At 46.7% G+C, this 14,433-nt stretch overlaps 1 protein-coding gene across 2 annotated transcripts; it reads left to right on the top strand.

The window, feature by feature from the left end:
* Window positions 1-265: 265 nt before the first annotated feature.
* On the top strand, window positions 266-12,871 carry Creg1 (cellular repressor of E1A stimulated genes 1). 2 transcript variants are annotated; one of them, XM_013114389.3, is made up of 4 exons: window positions 270-665; window positions 5,737-5,856; window positions 7,277-7,461; window positions 11,430-12,871. In XM_013114389.3, the coding sequence occupies exons 1-4, from the start codon at window positions 312-314 to the stop codon at window positions 11,431-11,433; spliced, it is 663 nt and encodes a 220-aa protein (XP_012969843.1). In that variant the 5' UTR covers window positions 270-311; the 3' UTR covers window positions 11,434-12,871. The 2 variants fall into 2 exon arrangements, with proteins under 2 accessions (XP_005071446.1, XP_012969843.1); XM_005071389.4 differs by lacking the exon at window positions 11,430-12,871 and having other exon boundaries at window positions 266-665; window positions 7,277-7,465.
* The last annotated feature ends 1,562 nt before the right edge of the window (window positions 12,872-14,433 follow it).

Here is a 14,433-nt window from a genome sequence, read left to right as displayed (position 1 = left end):
GTGCGTGAAGAAATCAGCCTTTTCCTAGCAGCCTAGCAGCGTGATTCAGGCAAGTTGCTTAATTTTTTTCTAAACCTCGCTTATCCTTCTGTGTAAGGGGGAAGGAGAGTATCTCTTTAGTGCAAATTCGCAGTCTTTGAAGACCCGAGCTCAGAACTAAGCGTTCGCGTCTGTAGATCCGGCTGCACAGGGGCCACGCCCCACCTGCATGGTCATTTCTGATTGGTCCCCTCGGAGGGGCGGGACTCTGGCGGGTTCTAGTTTAACCCGGCGGGGTTAGATTGCAGGGCAGGGACTCTGCAGACGCCGCCATGGCTAGCAGGGCTCTTGGGCCTGCGCGCTCCCTGCTCGCTGCCCTTCTGGCTCCGGCGCTGGTGTCACTACTGGTGTCGCCGGCCCGGGGTCGCGGGGGCCTGGACCACGGGGACTGGGACGTGGAAAGGCGACTACCTCCGCTGCCACCCCGCGATGACGCGCCGCGCGTGGCCCGCTTCGTGACGCACGTCTCGGACTGGGGCGCGGTGGCCACTATCTCCACGCTGGAGGCGGTGCGCGGCAGGTCCTTCGCGGACGTCATCTCATTTAGTGACGGTCCCCCGGGCGCAGGCAGCGGCGTGCCCTACATGTACCTGAGCCCCTTGCAGCAGCTAGTGAGCGACTTGCGGGTGAGCGGGAGCGCCTCGAGGTTCCCTGGGTTGGGCACTACGGGGCTGGCGACCACAGGCAGACCAGGCAGCGAGCCTCTGAAGTTTAGTTCGCCACGGAGAACGTGGGTCTTAGAGATAAGAAGTTTGAACACAGTTCAGATGAGTGTCCTTTCTGGCCAGCGCTGGCTAGGAGGAGACGGTAGCATCCCAGATGTTGGGGGGAAATTCTTTGCCAGTACCTGCATGAACTGGGTGCTTGTTGTTTAAAGGCTTTACAAAACATATTGGGTAGTTTAGCAATTGGCTTAGGAGACTTCAGAGTTTCTCTCTCCTACCTCCCCAGACCTTTCCTATCAGCAGTGGGAAGATAATATGAAACATTATGGTTGACAGCGTTCTTTGGACTACTTAAGCACAGTGGCCTCAGCAGGGAGCAGGATGCTGACTTGGTGGAGGGTTTTCGTGGCAAAGCCGGGAAGGCACGGTGTATTGGTAAAAGTGAGACGAGAGAGAAAGTGACGCTTTTGTCAAGCACTTGTGGTGTCATGTGCTGAGCGAGAGCTTTTCAGTTCCACGCGTTTCCATTTGTTGTCTTTTGGAATTGCTCTTTAGGAATAGCTTTGACTATTCCCACCTTATGGGTGATGACAATAGGTTAAGTAATATGCAAAGCCAGGGAGGTCAACCCTAGATCACCTCCGATCCTCCTGTCTTCAAAGCAAAGGCCCCAAACTGGGACCCATGAGCCCAGAGGCCAGCTTTCATCAGCCGACAGAGAGTTCTGTTTTATTCTAAACACATTTAAATTAGTTACTGCCTTTTAAAACTGCAGTTGTGGGCTGGGGAAATAGCCTGTTGGTAAAGTACGTGCCATGAAAGCATGAGAGCCTGTTTGGTCTGTGAGGTGCAATGACGTACACTTGCGATCCTCACTGGCTGACACGGCTCCCTGTCCAGCCAGCCTAACTGAGTTGCTGAGCTTCAGGCCTCAGGGAGGGACCGTGTCTCAAATCTCAAAAAACAAGTTGGATGACTCCAGCTTCTGAGAAGTGACACCAGCTTCTGACAACACCCAAAGCTGACCTCTGGCCACAACATAATTAATTAATCCATGTGCACCTGTGGTACACCTGTATTCTCTCTCTCTATACACACACACACACACACACACACACACACACACACAGAGGGGGGGATATATAGCAAATAGAATTTGTTTTGAATTTTTGTCTAATATTTTTTAAAAGATTTATTTATTTATTTTACACACCAATTCCAACTCCTCCTCCCTCCAGTTCTCCTGATCCCCCCACTTCACCCCACCCCTGTCTGCTCCTCAGAGAGGGTAAGGCCTCCTATGGGGAGTCAATGAGTCTGCTCCATCATCACTGTTGAGGCAGGACCAAGGCAAGCTATCTCTCCATAGGCATGGTCCCCAAGAAGCCAGTTCATGCACTAGGGAATGGATAGATCTTGGATCCACTGGCGGTGGCCCCACAAACTGCCTAGGCCATCCACTGTCACCTGCATTCAGGGGACCTCGTTTAGTCCCATGCAGGCCCCCCAGTTGTCAGTCCAGAGTCAGTGAGATTTGTCTAATTTGTTTAAATTACTTTGTCTAAAATTTTAAGTGTTTACCTCTTTGTGAAAAAATCAGATCTAGCAGCCCTGGTAGTGGGAGTGGGACTGTATTTTCTGAGAAACAAAAAGAATAGAAGCCACAGCCTCCTCCAGCCTGGATACATTCATTCACCCCGGTTCACGGCCTCCCCAGCCTGGATACATTCATTCACCCCAGTTCACGGCCTCCCCAGCCTGGATACATTCATTCACCCCATTCATGGCCTCCCCAGCCTGGATACATTCATTCACTCCATTCACGGCCTCCCCCAGCCTGGATACATTCACCCCGTTCACCATTTTCTTCTGCCCAGCCCACTTCACCCCTTCAGGCATCTGCCGTTCACATGCTCCCTCTACTCCAGTGGTGGCCCACAGGTCAGTTGAGATGAGCGTTAAAATGCACTGCCAAGTCATTTTATTCTGCGACAGGCCCTCTTCTCTTTCATGCCCTCAATGGTGATTCTAACAGGAAGGGGACAGATTGGACATCACTATTACATGTGATCTTATCTATATTTGTGAGGTGTCTAGGGAGCCGTGGTGTCATCCTCACTGAAGTTATGAGGATACTGAGATTTAGAGGTATGGGACTCATTTGTGTCCAACTAGCTAATGGCCATCAGGTAGGATTCCAGTGAGATGTCTCGTGTGTAGAGAAGAGGCAGATGTGAGCAGCCAACCCAGGGTTTCCGGTTCCTGTGATGGCACTGAAAAGGTGTGACCCTGTCAAGAGGGTCTGATGGATGCTGACTCAGACAATTAACCGGCCAAAGTTGGTTTCTGCTCCGCTTCTCCTCTTGCTTCCAGCCAGAGAGTCTCTTCATGCCCTCCCAGTAGGTTAGAAGAACAAGACTCAGGCTTGAGACCACTTCCCCCATGTAAAATGCCAGACATCTCCCTCAGAGACAAGTTGTGGGGTTTGAGTCTACTTCCCACTGGGACATTCCTCTTGTCTAGTTTTTCGGTGTGTAATGTTTTATATAATAAATGTTTATAGGAAGAATTTGTTGATGCTGGTTGGTAACATAATACCAAGCAGAGCTGAAGAGACAGCGAGTCAAAATCGATAGAGAATGCTTGCCTAGGATGCAGGAAACTCTTAACTGTATCTCAGTGTTGCGTAAAGCAGGCTTGGTGGTGCAGGCCTATAGTCTCAGTATTTGGGAGGTAGGGGCAGAAGGGTTAGCAATTCCGAGTTATTCTCTGCTATCTGGCGAGTTCAAGGCCAGACCGGACTATCTAATGTCCTATCTCAAACAAAACAAGATCCTTTTATTTTTTCTTCCTTCTTGGCACCTCCCTCTGGTGATATGACCAGGTTGTTCCTGATTTCTTTTCCCCTTTGGCCCATTAAGAACAGGTCAGCTTCTTACCCCTGTTCTTCCGGTGCTTCACATAGTATGTGCACAGCCATGGTTTTCCTTCTGCTTTAGGGTCTGCTTCCACATTTGGGCTCGTGTTGGACCTCACCCGAGTCTTGTGTTTCTGATGGCCTTCATTTAGTTAGTATCTGTCACACAAAAACCCATTTCCCTTTTCTTCTTGGAAACCCGCTGCCTTTGACTGTCGGTGTCCTGGTTTGTGGAATTGTTGTTTTCTCAATGAACACATTAGAATCCTCTGTGCCTCTCCAAATCTCTCTGGTTTTCTTCTACTTCCTTTGTTTCCATCTCTGTTCCTTTCTCTTCAAATGACCCTGTGCTTAGGCTAAGTCCTCACTACTTCCAGCTAGAAACTGTCTGTTTGGTCCACCCTGCCCACCAGACAGACTTACAGTAGCAAAATACAGCATTGCCCATCTCATAGGGAGCTTGGCTAAATATTGCCTGTGACTGCTTAAAAAGCACCCAAAGTGTTTGTCACCCTGGGTGTGGAAGCTGGGGAGATGACTCATCAGGAAAAGAGCTTGACGAGTGTCAAGAGTTCAGATGCCTAGCACCCACATGGAAAACCAACTGGACTGCCTATAGTCTCACTGCTTGGCAAGTGGAGACAGGGAGTTCCTAGGACAAGGTAGTAAGTTCCAGGTTGAGAAAAAAACCCTCCCTGTCTTAGTAAATAGAGACTGATCAAAGAAGACACCCAATGCCATCTGACTCCCACACCTATGTCTGCCCATATATTGGGGAACACACATGAGTGCACACAGACACATAGACACACACACAAATAGTAAAATAAATAAAACCTTGAGTATAGACTGGTACCAGGAACCATCACTTAACAAACTCTGTAGGGATTTTGGAAAACACTGCTTGAGGATGCTTGCAGTCCAGACGCCTGAGCTTGGGTTTGAGCCATGCCCCCCCCTTCCTTGGCTTGCCTTTACTTTGGCTTTCTCTGTAATAGCTGTGGTATCTTACACTTTCCCTGTTGTGTGTTGCACAGTTAACATTCCCTCGGCCTTAATACACCTTATGTCTGACTTTTCAACCAGATCTGAAATTCGAAGAAGAGAAATCTTACCTGAGCTCTCTCCTTTGTTTTTTTGGGTGGGTGGGTTAGGTAGGGGGAGTTCCTCTCCTTATCTTCCAGCTTGAAGACAGCAAATATTTTAGCTAGGATTAAAGGTATGTATCTCCATGTCCAACAAGATTGACTTTACTTTTAATTATGTGTATGTGTGGCTATCTGTGTGTGGGTGCCTATAGGCCAGACATGAATCCCTTGGAGCTGAAGTTACTTGCAAGTGGTTTTGAGACACTGGATGTGGGTGCTGGGACCCAAACTTAGGCCCTGTGGAAGAGAAGTACCTGAGCTTACTTTTGAGCCCTGTTTTTCTTTCTCTTTCCTAAGAGTCTCTGGAGTTCAGTGTTTTTGATGGGCCATTGTGGAATAGGAAAGTTTACCCCCAAAACACTCGAGGTGAATGCTGTTGTGAATTTACAGTAATCTGGAATGATGCCGGGTTTTGGAGAGAAACCTTTGTGTTTGGAATTTGAGTTAAGAATTCTCTCCTCGTAGAAGAAGCTGGGAGAAAAATAAGCAAGTCTCCCTTCTTAAGATCACATGACAACTTCTGAAGTCACGAGATAACCATGAAGCGTGATTCAGCTACTTTCTTGTTTAAATTATGCAATTAGGCTGTTCAAGCAACTGTGGTGTTTTCATGCACTTTTTTTAAAATTAGAGTTTGACCTTGTAGATATTTCAGTGAGGACTATCACCAGCTCTGTTTGGGGGACACATTATAATTCTGATAGTTATGAAACAGATAAGAACAGATATGCTAAACCATTCTCTATAGTTTGCTAATTTAAAACATGACACCTCTCCACACATACTTCATGGGGATCACGACCTGTTTCCACCCATGGATTGTTTTTCCCTAGTTTGAAGTGGCTTACAATTCACTGTTTCATGAAAGTGAAATACATTGAGGGATGGATGGTATGTCTGCAGCTTGTATTATACCTCTCCAGAGACCGCATTTCACATGGAAGAATTTCTATATTTCACTCTGCAGGAAAATCCACAGGCTACACTGACACTGTCTTTGGCACAGACTGTCTTCTGTAGGAAACATGGATTTGATCCCCAGAGTCCCTTGTGTGTTCATATAATGCTGTCGGGAACTGTGACCAAGGTAAGCAGTGACTTCCATGAAGAGAGATGGGCTTGGAAGAACATCGTGGTATTGGAAATGAGGAAGGGGTCCTTGGAGAAAAGCATGCAATGGATTTGTTAGTGGGTTCATGGTAAGAATATGTTCTAACACATTCCAAGAACTAAAGTCTTTGACCGGGATCCGTCATGTAGGTGTTCAGTAGGGCTCTTAAGGGACAAAGGATCTATGTCCTGGAACCAAACATGTCACATCTGGAAGGCCTCTGTGCCGTGCCCGCTGCACAGCCTGCATCTGAGAATGTGGCGAGGGTGTCGGGATTGACGACACAGAGACCAGAAGGCTCCTCAAGAAGGCTGTCTTTATTCCTATTCTGGCTCGTTATTATATACCCTGACACCAGATGTGGATGTGGGTGGGTCTGAGGAGGCGGTTAGTCTTTGGAAAAGATCGAGGACAGGGCAGTTCCTCTTGGGCCAGCCCTTTTCAGGAACTTATTGTCCCGGGCATTGTATTGTTTTTAGTAAACATGTTTTTAGTAAACATTGTCTTACAGCTGCCTATTCCCAGGCTGATGGGGAAGTGGGTATCTGTTCAAGGTGTGGTGTCCCCACACCCCTGTATAAAAACACTCTTGTTAAGAAACATCTTCCCATCTAGAAACATCGACTCTAGTTTCACCTGGACTCCATGTACCCATGTTTGATACCAACAAGAGGAGTGTCTATTACTAACTAGAGGTGTGTTTGGACAGTTTGGGATGCGTGCTGGAGTGAAGAGGTTAAAGAAGATTGACAGGGCCCATGCCTTTAATCCCCAGCATCCAGGATGCAGAGACAGGATCTCTGTGAGTTCTAGGTCAGTCTGGTTTACATAGTGAGTTCCAGAACAGCCAGGGCTTCATAGTGAGACCCCCCCCCATCTCTAAAAACAAACGAAACAATGCAACAGAAAAAGATCTACAAAATGCCAGGTGTCACATACACCAAGCTATTGCTGAGCCAGCAATTTTGTTTCTGGCCTTTGTGACTTCAGGTCTGGGCATTCTATCTGTGGGCAGTGTCCTTGACTGACAGGAGCAATCTGGGGAGTGACAGATGCTCTTGGGTTCCATTGTGGTACTTCTACACATGTCCACCCTTCCCGCACATACTTTTAACATGTGTGGATCCTGGAGTGAGTGAGACGGTGTTCTCAGGCCCAGGTGACATTACTGTCAAGCAGCAAGCAGCTCCATCCTTATAGTGGGTTCTATTTTGACCCATGTGTTGTGACAAGTTTGAAAGCATTGCTCTCCGTTTTCTTTGAGCTTCCTGTATGCTCTTAAGATCAGGATTTGCAACTGAAAACGTTCTCAGGTGGGGTTTGTGGTGTGAGGCACACATTCTTAGGGCAGGAGAAATGAAATTGGTAGACTGTTTCTCTCCTGTTTATCCTTCAGGTGAATGAGAAAGAAGCGGACTATGCAAAGAATTCCTTATTCCTTCGACACCCTGAGATGAAAACTTGGCCTTCCAGCCATAATTGGTTCTTTGCTAAGTTAAATATAACCAATATCTGGGTCTTGGACTACTTTGGTGGACCGAAAGTAGTGACACCTGAAGAATATTTTAATGTCACATTGCAGTAAGTAATTATACATCTTTCACCTTTCCAGCACTGCAGCCCTTCCTGGCCTCCTAAGCAAGGGGCTTACCGTTTCCTATGATGTAGACCCTGGCATAACATAGGATCCCCTTTCGAAATAATAAAAGACACAGGCATAGTAGCTCATGTGTTTAATGCCAGCACATGGGAGGCCGAAGTAGCGGAAGGGTTTCTATACTCCAATATCAAGCTTCTCCGCCTACACAGTAATCCAAATCAAGCCGAATTAAGAATTAAAAGTTGGAGAGGAGATGGGGAGACCAAAATATTCCATGGCCTGTCCCTAGGAGGCAATTTAAATACCCTGTAGGCATGGGAGGAGCTACCTCTTGGGCTCTTTCTGAAGGGGGGCAGGGTTTGGAGAGAGAGAGGAGTGGGTGAGGTGGAGTTTCCACCCAAACATATTCAAGGCCAGTGTGGTCTACACGGTGAGTTTTAGGACAGCCTGAGATCTTGTCTTCAAAAAAACCAAACAAGCAAACAAATAAAAAACAACTCAAATACATAGTGAGGTTGAAGCCAACCTGGGTTTCAAACAAAACAAACAAACAAATAAGGGGGGATCTAGTAATGAGCCTATAACTCTCCAAGTAGTGAAGACTAGTGACAACCCTAATGATACAATTGGAAAGGATCATTGAATTCTCTGTTGCCATTGGAGACAGTCACAGATACACTGTCACCTCTATGATTTACCATCTGCAAACATCATTGAGGGAATAACAAATTTCACTTAGAGCTCAATGAAAATGGGTAAAAGTTTCATTCAAGGTACAAACCCCCATGAACACCACCTGGGTCGAGGCTACCAGGTTGAGGCCCCGTTTTAAGGCTGTTCCTGTCTGACTATAGACAGACAGTATGAATGACTTGGGATGGCTGTTTCTAAGAATCACACTTGCTGCGCGACTGTGCTGTCCCACATCTGAGTCTGAGCCAATGACCCTTCATGTCAGCATCACTGGGATGCCTGTGGGGAAACCTCTGGAGGTGATGATCTTGAGACCAAAGGAGCCACTGGAGAGAAAGGAGAAGGGGGCTGGAGGTGTAAGTTCAACAGCTGGGTCCTGGGGTGCGAATCTCGGCATTGCAAAATAAAAATAATAAAATTCCCAAAGGCTGGAGATATAGCTTAGCAGCTCAAAGTTTGGTCCCCATTATCATCTTTTCTGAATGTAGAGGAGAAGCAGGCTCCTCATATGGACTGGGGCAAGAAGAAGGGGATGATCTGATCTGGAATGATCAAGGATCAGGACAGTGTTTCCTAACTGACAATAGGAATGTTGCTATATTTGACACCGGCAAGCCTGAGAGGTGATGATGGCAATGCTAACAATAGCAGCTAGAGTCTGTGGAACATGACTTACTGGTCGGCGCTACGTTAATCGCTTCATGTGATTAGCTTAATTTCTCACCACACCCCTGTGAAGCAAGCAGGGATTCCTAGGCTGTAGAATGGAGTGCCTGGTTGAGAAATGTCAGGCTTGCTTAATGCCTTTTAGCCAAGAGGTGGCAGTCCTGAGATTCAAACATCGTAACTCCGGAGCCCTCTTGACTGGTGACCATGTGCTGTTGCTGGGGCTGCCATTCCAGGTTCATTTTTAGTTCACTTCCTGATTGTAATGACTGACAGCTCTGTAGGGAGATGGGTGAGGATACTAAGATAGATTTACATGCCATGCCTGAATGAAAATGGGTGACTAGCTGCTCATTGGGTGAAAAGGGAAAAGTTTATTCCAAACTGCCAAGGCTGCCTCCGGAGAAAGCAAGGAGAACAACAGGGAAAAGATTTCTCAGGTTAAATGAGAATAGGAGAAGAGGGGCTTGTGAGCTAGGGTGGGGTTTGTGAATCAGGACTAAGGAAGCTTACAGGCTAGTATTGACCTTGTCACGTTCATAGACACCACAGTCCTATGTTAGTGGAAGAGCCACAGGTTCCTCTTGACTCCCTTTTTAGCAAGTAGGAACTTCCTTCAAGTCCCTGAGAGAATGGTGGCTTTTGTCTAAATGCCCGACCTAGGCAAAAGGAATTTCTTGGGAGACCAGACCATGCCCAGTTTTGGAGCTTAAATTCTTAGTGTTTATGTATTCTCTGTCTTATTCTATTAGAGAACAGCTGTGCTAAACTATGTAGCCCCCCACCCCTGAGGTTATAAATTTTAACAGCAAAGCTCAGGGTTATATTGTTTTCTTGTTCCTCTATTCTGAGCAGAGCTGGGAGTAGTGCATGGCCCAGCCTGCAGCAGGTATTGGGGAAGCAGCAGCTGATTGAAACAAAGACTTTCAAATCGTCTGAGCAAAGAATCCAGCATTGATATTGCTGCAATCTGTGCCGGAGAAAAGGCATAGGGCCTCTGACCCTCCTCTGGACTGGCCAAGCATCCCCTGTTATAGGACTGTGGAGGTAGCAATTGCAAGATTATTACCCGGTACCACATTATCAAGAAGAGTGACAGCAAGAATGATGGGCTGCTCTTTGAGGTTAGAGTTTACCTTCCCAGGACATCACAATCTCCGAAGTGCAGTTATCTCTGTGTAAATAACATGCCCTGGGCAGTGCTTACTTTAATAACAAAATAAAATTATGTTTTCCCATAAGTCCCTGCTCTGAGTGAGTAAAATAGAGGCTCCCACGCTGTTATGTAGACGGGTAAGTGCTTTTCTTCAATTCAAAGATAAGACAGAACCTTTGGTCTGGTCCTGAGGGGAAGATGGGAGACCAGGACCAGGCATCTAGGAAAGGAAGGAAAGCGCCTAAAAACTACCCTGTCCCCAGATACCTCTGGCCACTGATTGCTACTTCAGTCTGTGAGTGAGATTTCGTCTTAGCTCCGTACTGCTATTTGCTGCCAGAACCGTGTCACGGTCCAGGGAGTGTACCGTTATATCTGTGAGGACTGCAGTCTACACATACTCAGGAGCTACTAATGGCATCCTCGTGGCATTCTGCAGTTTCTCTATGTTTGGGCCACCTTGAGGGGCTTGCCCAGATATGCCTTGGAAGACGTTCATCTAAATAGCACAGAACCTTCTGCATGCAGCTGATGGCTGTGACACTGGAATGATGTCCTGAGAAATTGTCCACACTGGGATCTGGAAGTCACAGCTGACTCATGGTTTGTGTCACTGGGTCGCTGGACCAAGCCAGTCTGCTAATTTGCATGTCGAGTGAAGGTTTGAAGGACCTCATGATGTGTTTACTGACATCCTGGAGGCAGCCAGTTCTCCGAAAGGGCTGGTCCAGGCTTCACTTTATCACTGGCTCAGTCTGATGTCTCCAACTCTCCAACCAAGACAGAGTTAGGGATTTTCTAGTTGGATGTTCATTCCAGCTGGGACAGGAAGACAGGTCACCTCCCAGCTAGGCCCAGAATCGTTAGGTATTGGCAGTTACTTCTCTCTTGTTCTAAGGACCCTCTGTTTTGTAAAGGTTTCTGCTCCCTCCCTCCTTTCTGAGAGTCTGGTCTAGAACTCTCTATGTAGCAAAGGATAACCTTGAACTTCTCCTGATCCACCTGCCTCCACCTCCAGAGTGCTGGGATTACAGGTGTGAGCCACCTTGCTAATTTTATCAAACTCATTTGTGTGAATACTAGACAAACACCCTCTCAACTGAGCTACATCTCCACCCTGTTTATTTTTCATTTTAAACATTCAGAAATTCTTTTTAAGCAAGGTCCTGAGAACAACGGGTCTGTTAGCATTTCCCCTGTGAAATCTACTGAGATGTCAAAATCACACATGGAGAGCAGAAGAACTTGCTAAAAGATTACTCCTGGTCCCTGTCTGCACCTACTAAAGCCAGGACTTCGGGGTCCCTGAAATTAACTTAAAATATTAAACTTTTAGCTCTGGGATTTCTCTAGTCTTTTCTGGGAATGAATGAACTTTTAAGACTGGCCAGTCCGGCTAATGAGATCATTGTTTGTCCCTCTTTCCCTTTCCAGGTGAACCAGAACATGGTGAACCCACCACACCAGCGAAGAAGAGTCTTAGATGGCTCGTGCATGCTTAAAGGGCTTGGCGTTGTCTGCAACTTCTCTGCCTGTCCGCCGACTCTGCTGCCCACTGGTTGATTTTGTCTGCTTGCCTGTCTATAGAATGTTTTTGGCCTTAGACTGGATCTCTTGGGAGATGTGGTTGCTGGATTTAAAACATGTATTTTGAAGCCATTTTCATAGGGAAATGCCATTCGTTATAATCAAGGATGTTTTCTTTCATCTGTTCCCAGCAGTTTTTCCTCAAGGGTGCCCATAGATGGGCAGCATAGACCAGGTGTAGATTGTCCGTTGACACTGCAGGTACAGAGGTTCAGGGGTTTATTCCTGACAGCCACTGTGCCTGGAGGGTGCCCCCCTCACCCAGCTGTCTCTGGAGCCTGTGAAGAGGGGCCTGTGCAGAGGGTGTGCCCTGATGCAGAGTGCCTGTGTGAACCCTTCAGACATGGAAGGGATGAGCTACTTGTATGGCTGATTCAGTACAGGACAAAAACATATTCTGTAAGACTCTCTAAATGTCTTACATTTGAAAGTCATAGTTATCCACAACCAAAGAAGTAAAAATATTTCCTGCTTTCATTTCCCACCAGATATTCACTCTTTATCACATACACACATGGCCCGGGGGTGGGGTGCAGCTTGCCTCATAGAGTGTTTGCCCAGCATGCATGAGGCCCTGGGTCTCATCCCCGGAGTGAAACAAATGACAAAAACCCAAAACAATTTTCTTATTTGCATGAAAAGAGGATTGCAGAAAGAAAGGAAAGGAATTTTGTCTATGTGGGATTCTTTTTTACAAAAAAAAAAAGACTTATAAGAATTAACTCAGGCACTAACCATAGCCCAAGCCTTCTTCAGATGTTCTGTATCCTGAAGCTCCTGGTGCTGCCACCTGAGCCATTCATCTGTGGGAGATATCATGGTGACATGGCACAAACAATATTTCTGGGCTAGAGGGCTGGCTCAGCATCTAAGACCATAGACTGCCCCAGTCAAGGAACCAGCGCCAGATTCAGGCAGACAGCTGCCCACAACTGCAGCTCTAGGGAAGCAAAGCCCCAGCCTCTGAGGGCACCTGCCCTCACAGGTTTGTACCACAGATAGACCCTCACGCACACACAATTAAAAATCATACATCTAAAACCGGTTCTTTAAAGGAGGTGCTAGTTAGCTCCATCACCTATAATTGTGATCTTGGATGACATAAGATTCCTTTTAATAAGGTGTGGGGTTTCAAGTCGCTGTCCCTTTCAGAAGCAAGAAGTTACATAGAAGCCATCATGTTGGGAAAAAACTTTAAAAATCCAGCAAACGACTTCTCAAGAAAAATTGTTAAACAGCCAGGATTTTGTCATTCAAACCATTAACAATTAAAAAGGTTGTTTTCATAAGGTGTATCGAACTGCTTTCAGAAACAGATGTTTGTTACAAAACTTCATGTGCACTGCTTAAGCAACATTCTTGTTTAGCCAGACTTTATTTTATTTATTTGTTTGTTTATTTATTTATTTATTTTGGAGACAGGGTTTCTCTGTAGCTTTGGAGTCAGTCCTGGACCTCACTCTATAGACCAGATTGGCCTTGAACTCACAGAGATCCACCTATCTCTGCCTCCCGAGTGCTGCGATTAAAGGCTTGTGCCACCACCTTCTGTAGCCACACTCTTAAATCAGCCACTTGTTCCAGAACCCAGAGAGAATCACACTGCTCTTCTCCACGGGCAGAGAGCTCATCATTTCCTAGAATTTGGGGACTGTCTGAATCTAGGCATTGTCACAGGTCCTTGGGTTCCAGCATGTTCTGTTGAACTGGGTTGAGGGCATTTCCCTAGTTTTCTCTCTCTGACCGCTTACTGTGAGTTCTGTCTCCATCATTTGGCACCATGGAAAAACTATCCATATTCAGGTCAGAGCCAATTATCCTACAGGGCTAAGTCAGTTCTCCACAGCAGGCTCCAGGCTCCGCATGTTCTTTTATAATTGAACTTGTAGAATGTCACCGAAGCATTCTGAGTGTCCACAAGGGGGCACCACAGACTACTGTTAAAGCAGATCCAGGTTGTGTTTTGGGGGGCTGGTAGGGGTTTTTTTGTTTTGTTTTGTTTTTGTTTCTTTGAGACAGGGTTTCTCTGTATTGTTTCGGAGGCTATCGGTCCAGCCCGGCCTCGAACTCACAGAGATCCGCCTGCCTCTGCCTCCCGAGTGCTGGGATTAAAGGCGTGCGCCACCAACGCCCGGCTGGTAGGGGTTTTGTTTGTTTCGTTTTCTCTATTTCTTAGTGTTTCTAGACTGTAGTTCAAGGTGTCTTCGAACCTGTGATCCTTTTGCCTCAGATTCCTAACCTAAGTACTGAGATGACAAACACATGCCTCTATGCCCAGCACAGTGCCAGTTTCTCACACAACTGAGTTAGCCAAATGTCAGGGTGTGGCCATGATGGTGACATCGTGTAGTACTGGCAATTCAGCAAGGGAAAGAGGTGAGTTGAAGGCCTGGCCTCATGCTGCTGCTGGTAGCTTCCTGGCTCTGTCGAATCCTTCACACACAGGCTTTGCTCAGTCCGGGGGCCTCACACACCTGCTGCAGACAGAGACTGAGCCCCAATCTTAGCTAGGATGAGGTACGAATGGAACCAACAATCAGACGAATCTGTCTTTTAGTCCAGGTTCAAAGCCCTTGGGGTTACGGGAGGTGTGTGGATCCTTCATGAACCGAGGCAGCACGGTTCAGTGCAACAGGAATGTTCTGATGAGATTGCCAGCTCGTGTGTCTGGCAAGGTAATGGAGGGCCACTTTCCTGTAATGGCGCATTCTGTAGCTGTTTTAGTGCTGAGAAAATGACACTCGGGGAGTTTATTGGCCAGTATTTTGTGGTGTTTTTCAAACTCTTCAAAACAGATGTTCTGTGTTTTCATCTGAGAAGACAAATAGTGAATTTAGAAGAGAGTCTAGAG

Source organism: Mesocricetus auratus, unplaced genomic scaffold (assembly GCF_017639785.1).
Source record: "Mesocricetus auratus isolate SY011 unplaced genomic scaffold, BCM_Maur_2.0 Super-Scaffold_100676, whole genome shotgun sequence".
Taxonomy (NCBI): Eukaryota; Metazoa; Chordata; class Mammalia; order Rodentia; family Cricetidae; genus Mesocricetus; species Mesocricetus auratus.
The sequence above is the reverse complement of the archived record's forward strand: the minus strand, read 5'-3'. Positions and strand labels throughout refer to the sequence as shown.

Excerpts from the sequence above, each read along its gene's own strand:
- Creg1 (XM_013114389.3), top strand. The coding sequence starts at position 312 with ATGGCTAGCAGGGCTCTTGGGCCTGCGCGCTCCCTGCTCGCTGCCCTT. Across the intron at positions 666-5,736 it reads AGCTAGTGAGCGACTTGCGG|GAAAATCCACAGGCTACACT; the intron begins GTGAGCGGGAGC and ends TTCACTCTGCAG. Across the intron at positions 5,857-7,276 it reads TGTCGGGAACTGTGACCAAG|GTGAATGAGAAAGAAGCGGA; the intron begins GTAAGCAGTGAC and ends TTTATCCTTCAG.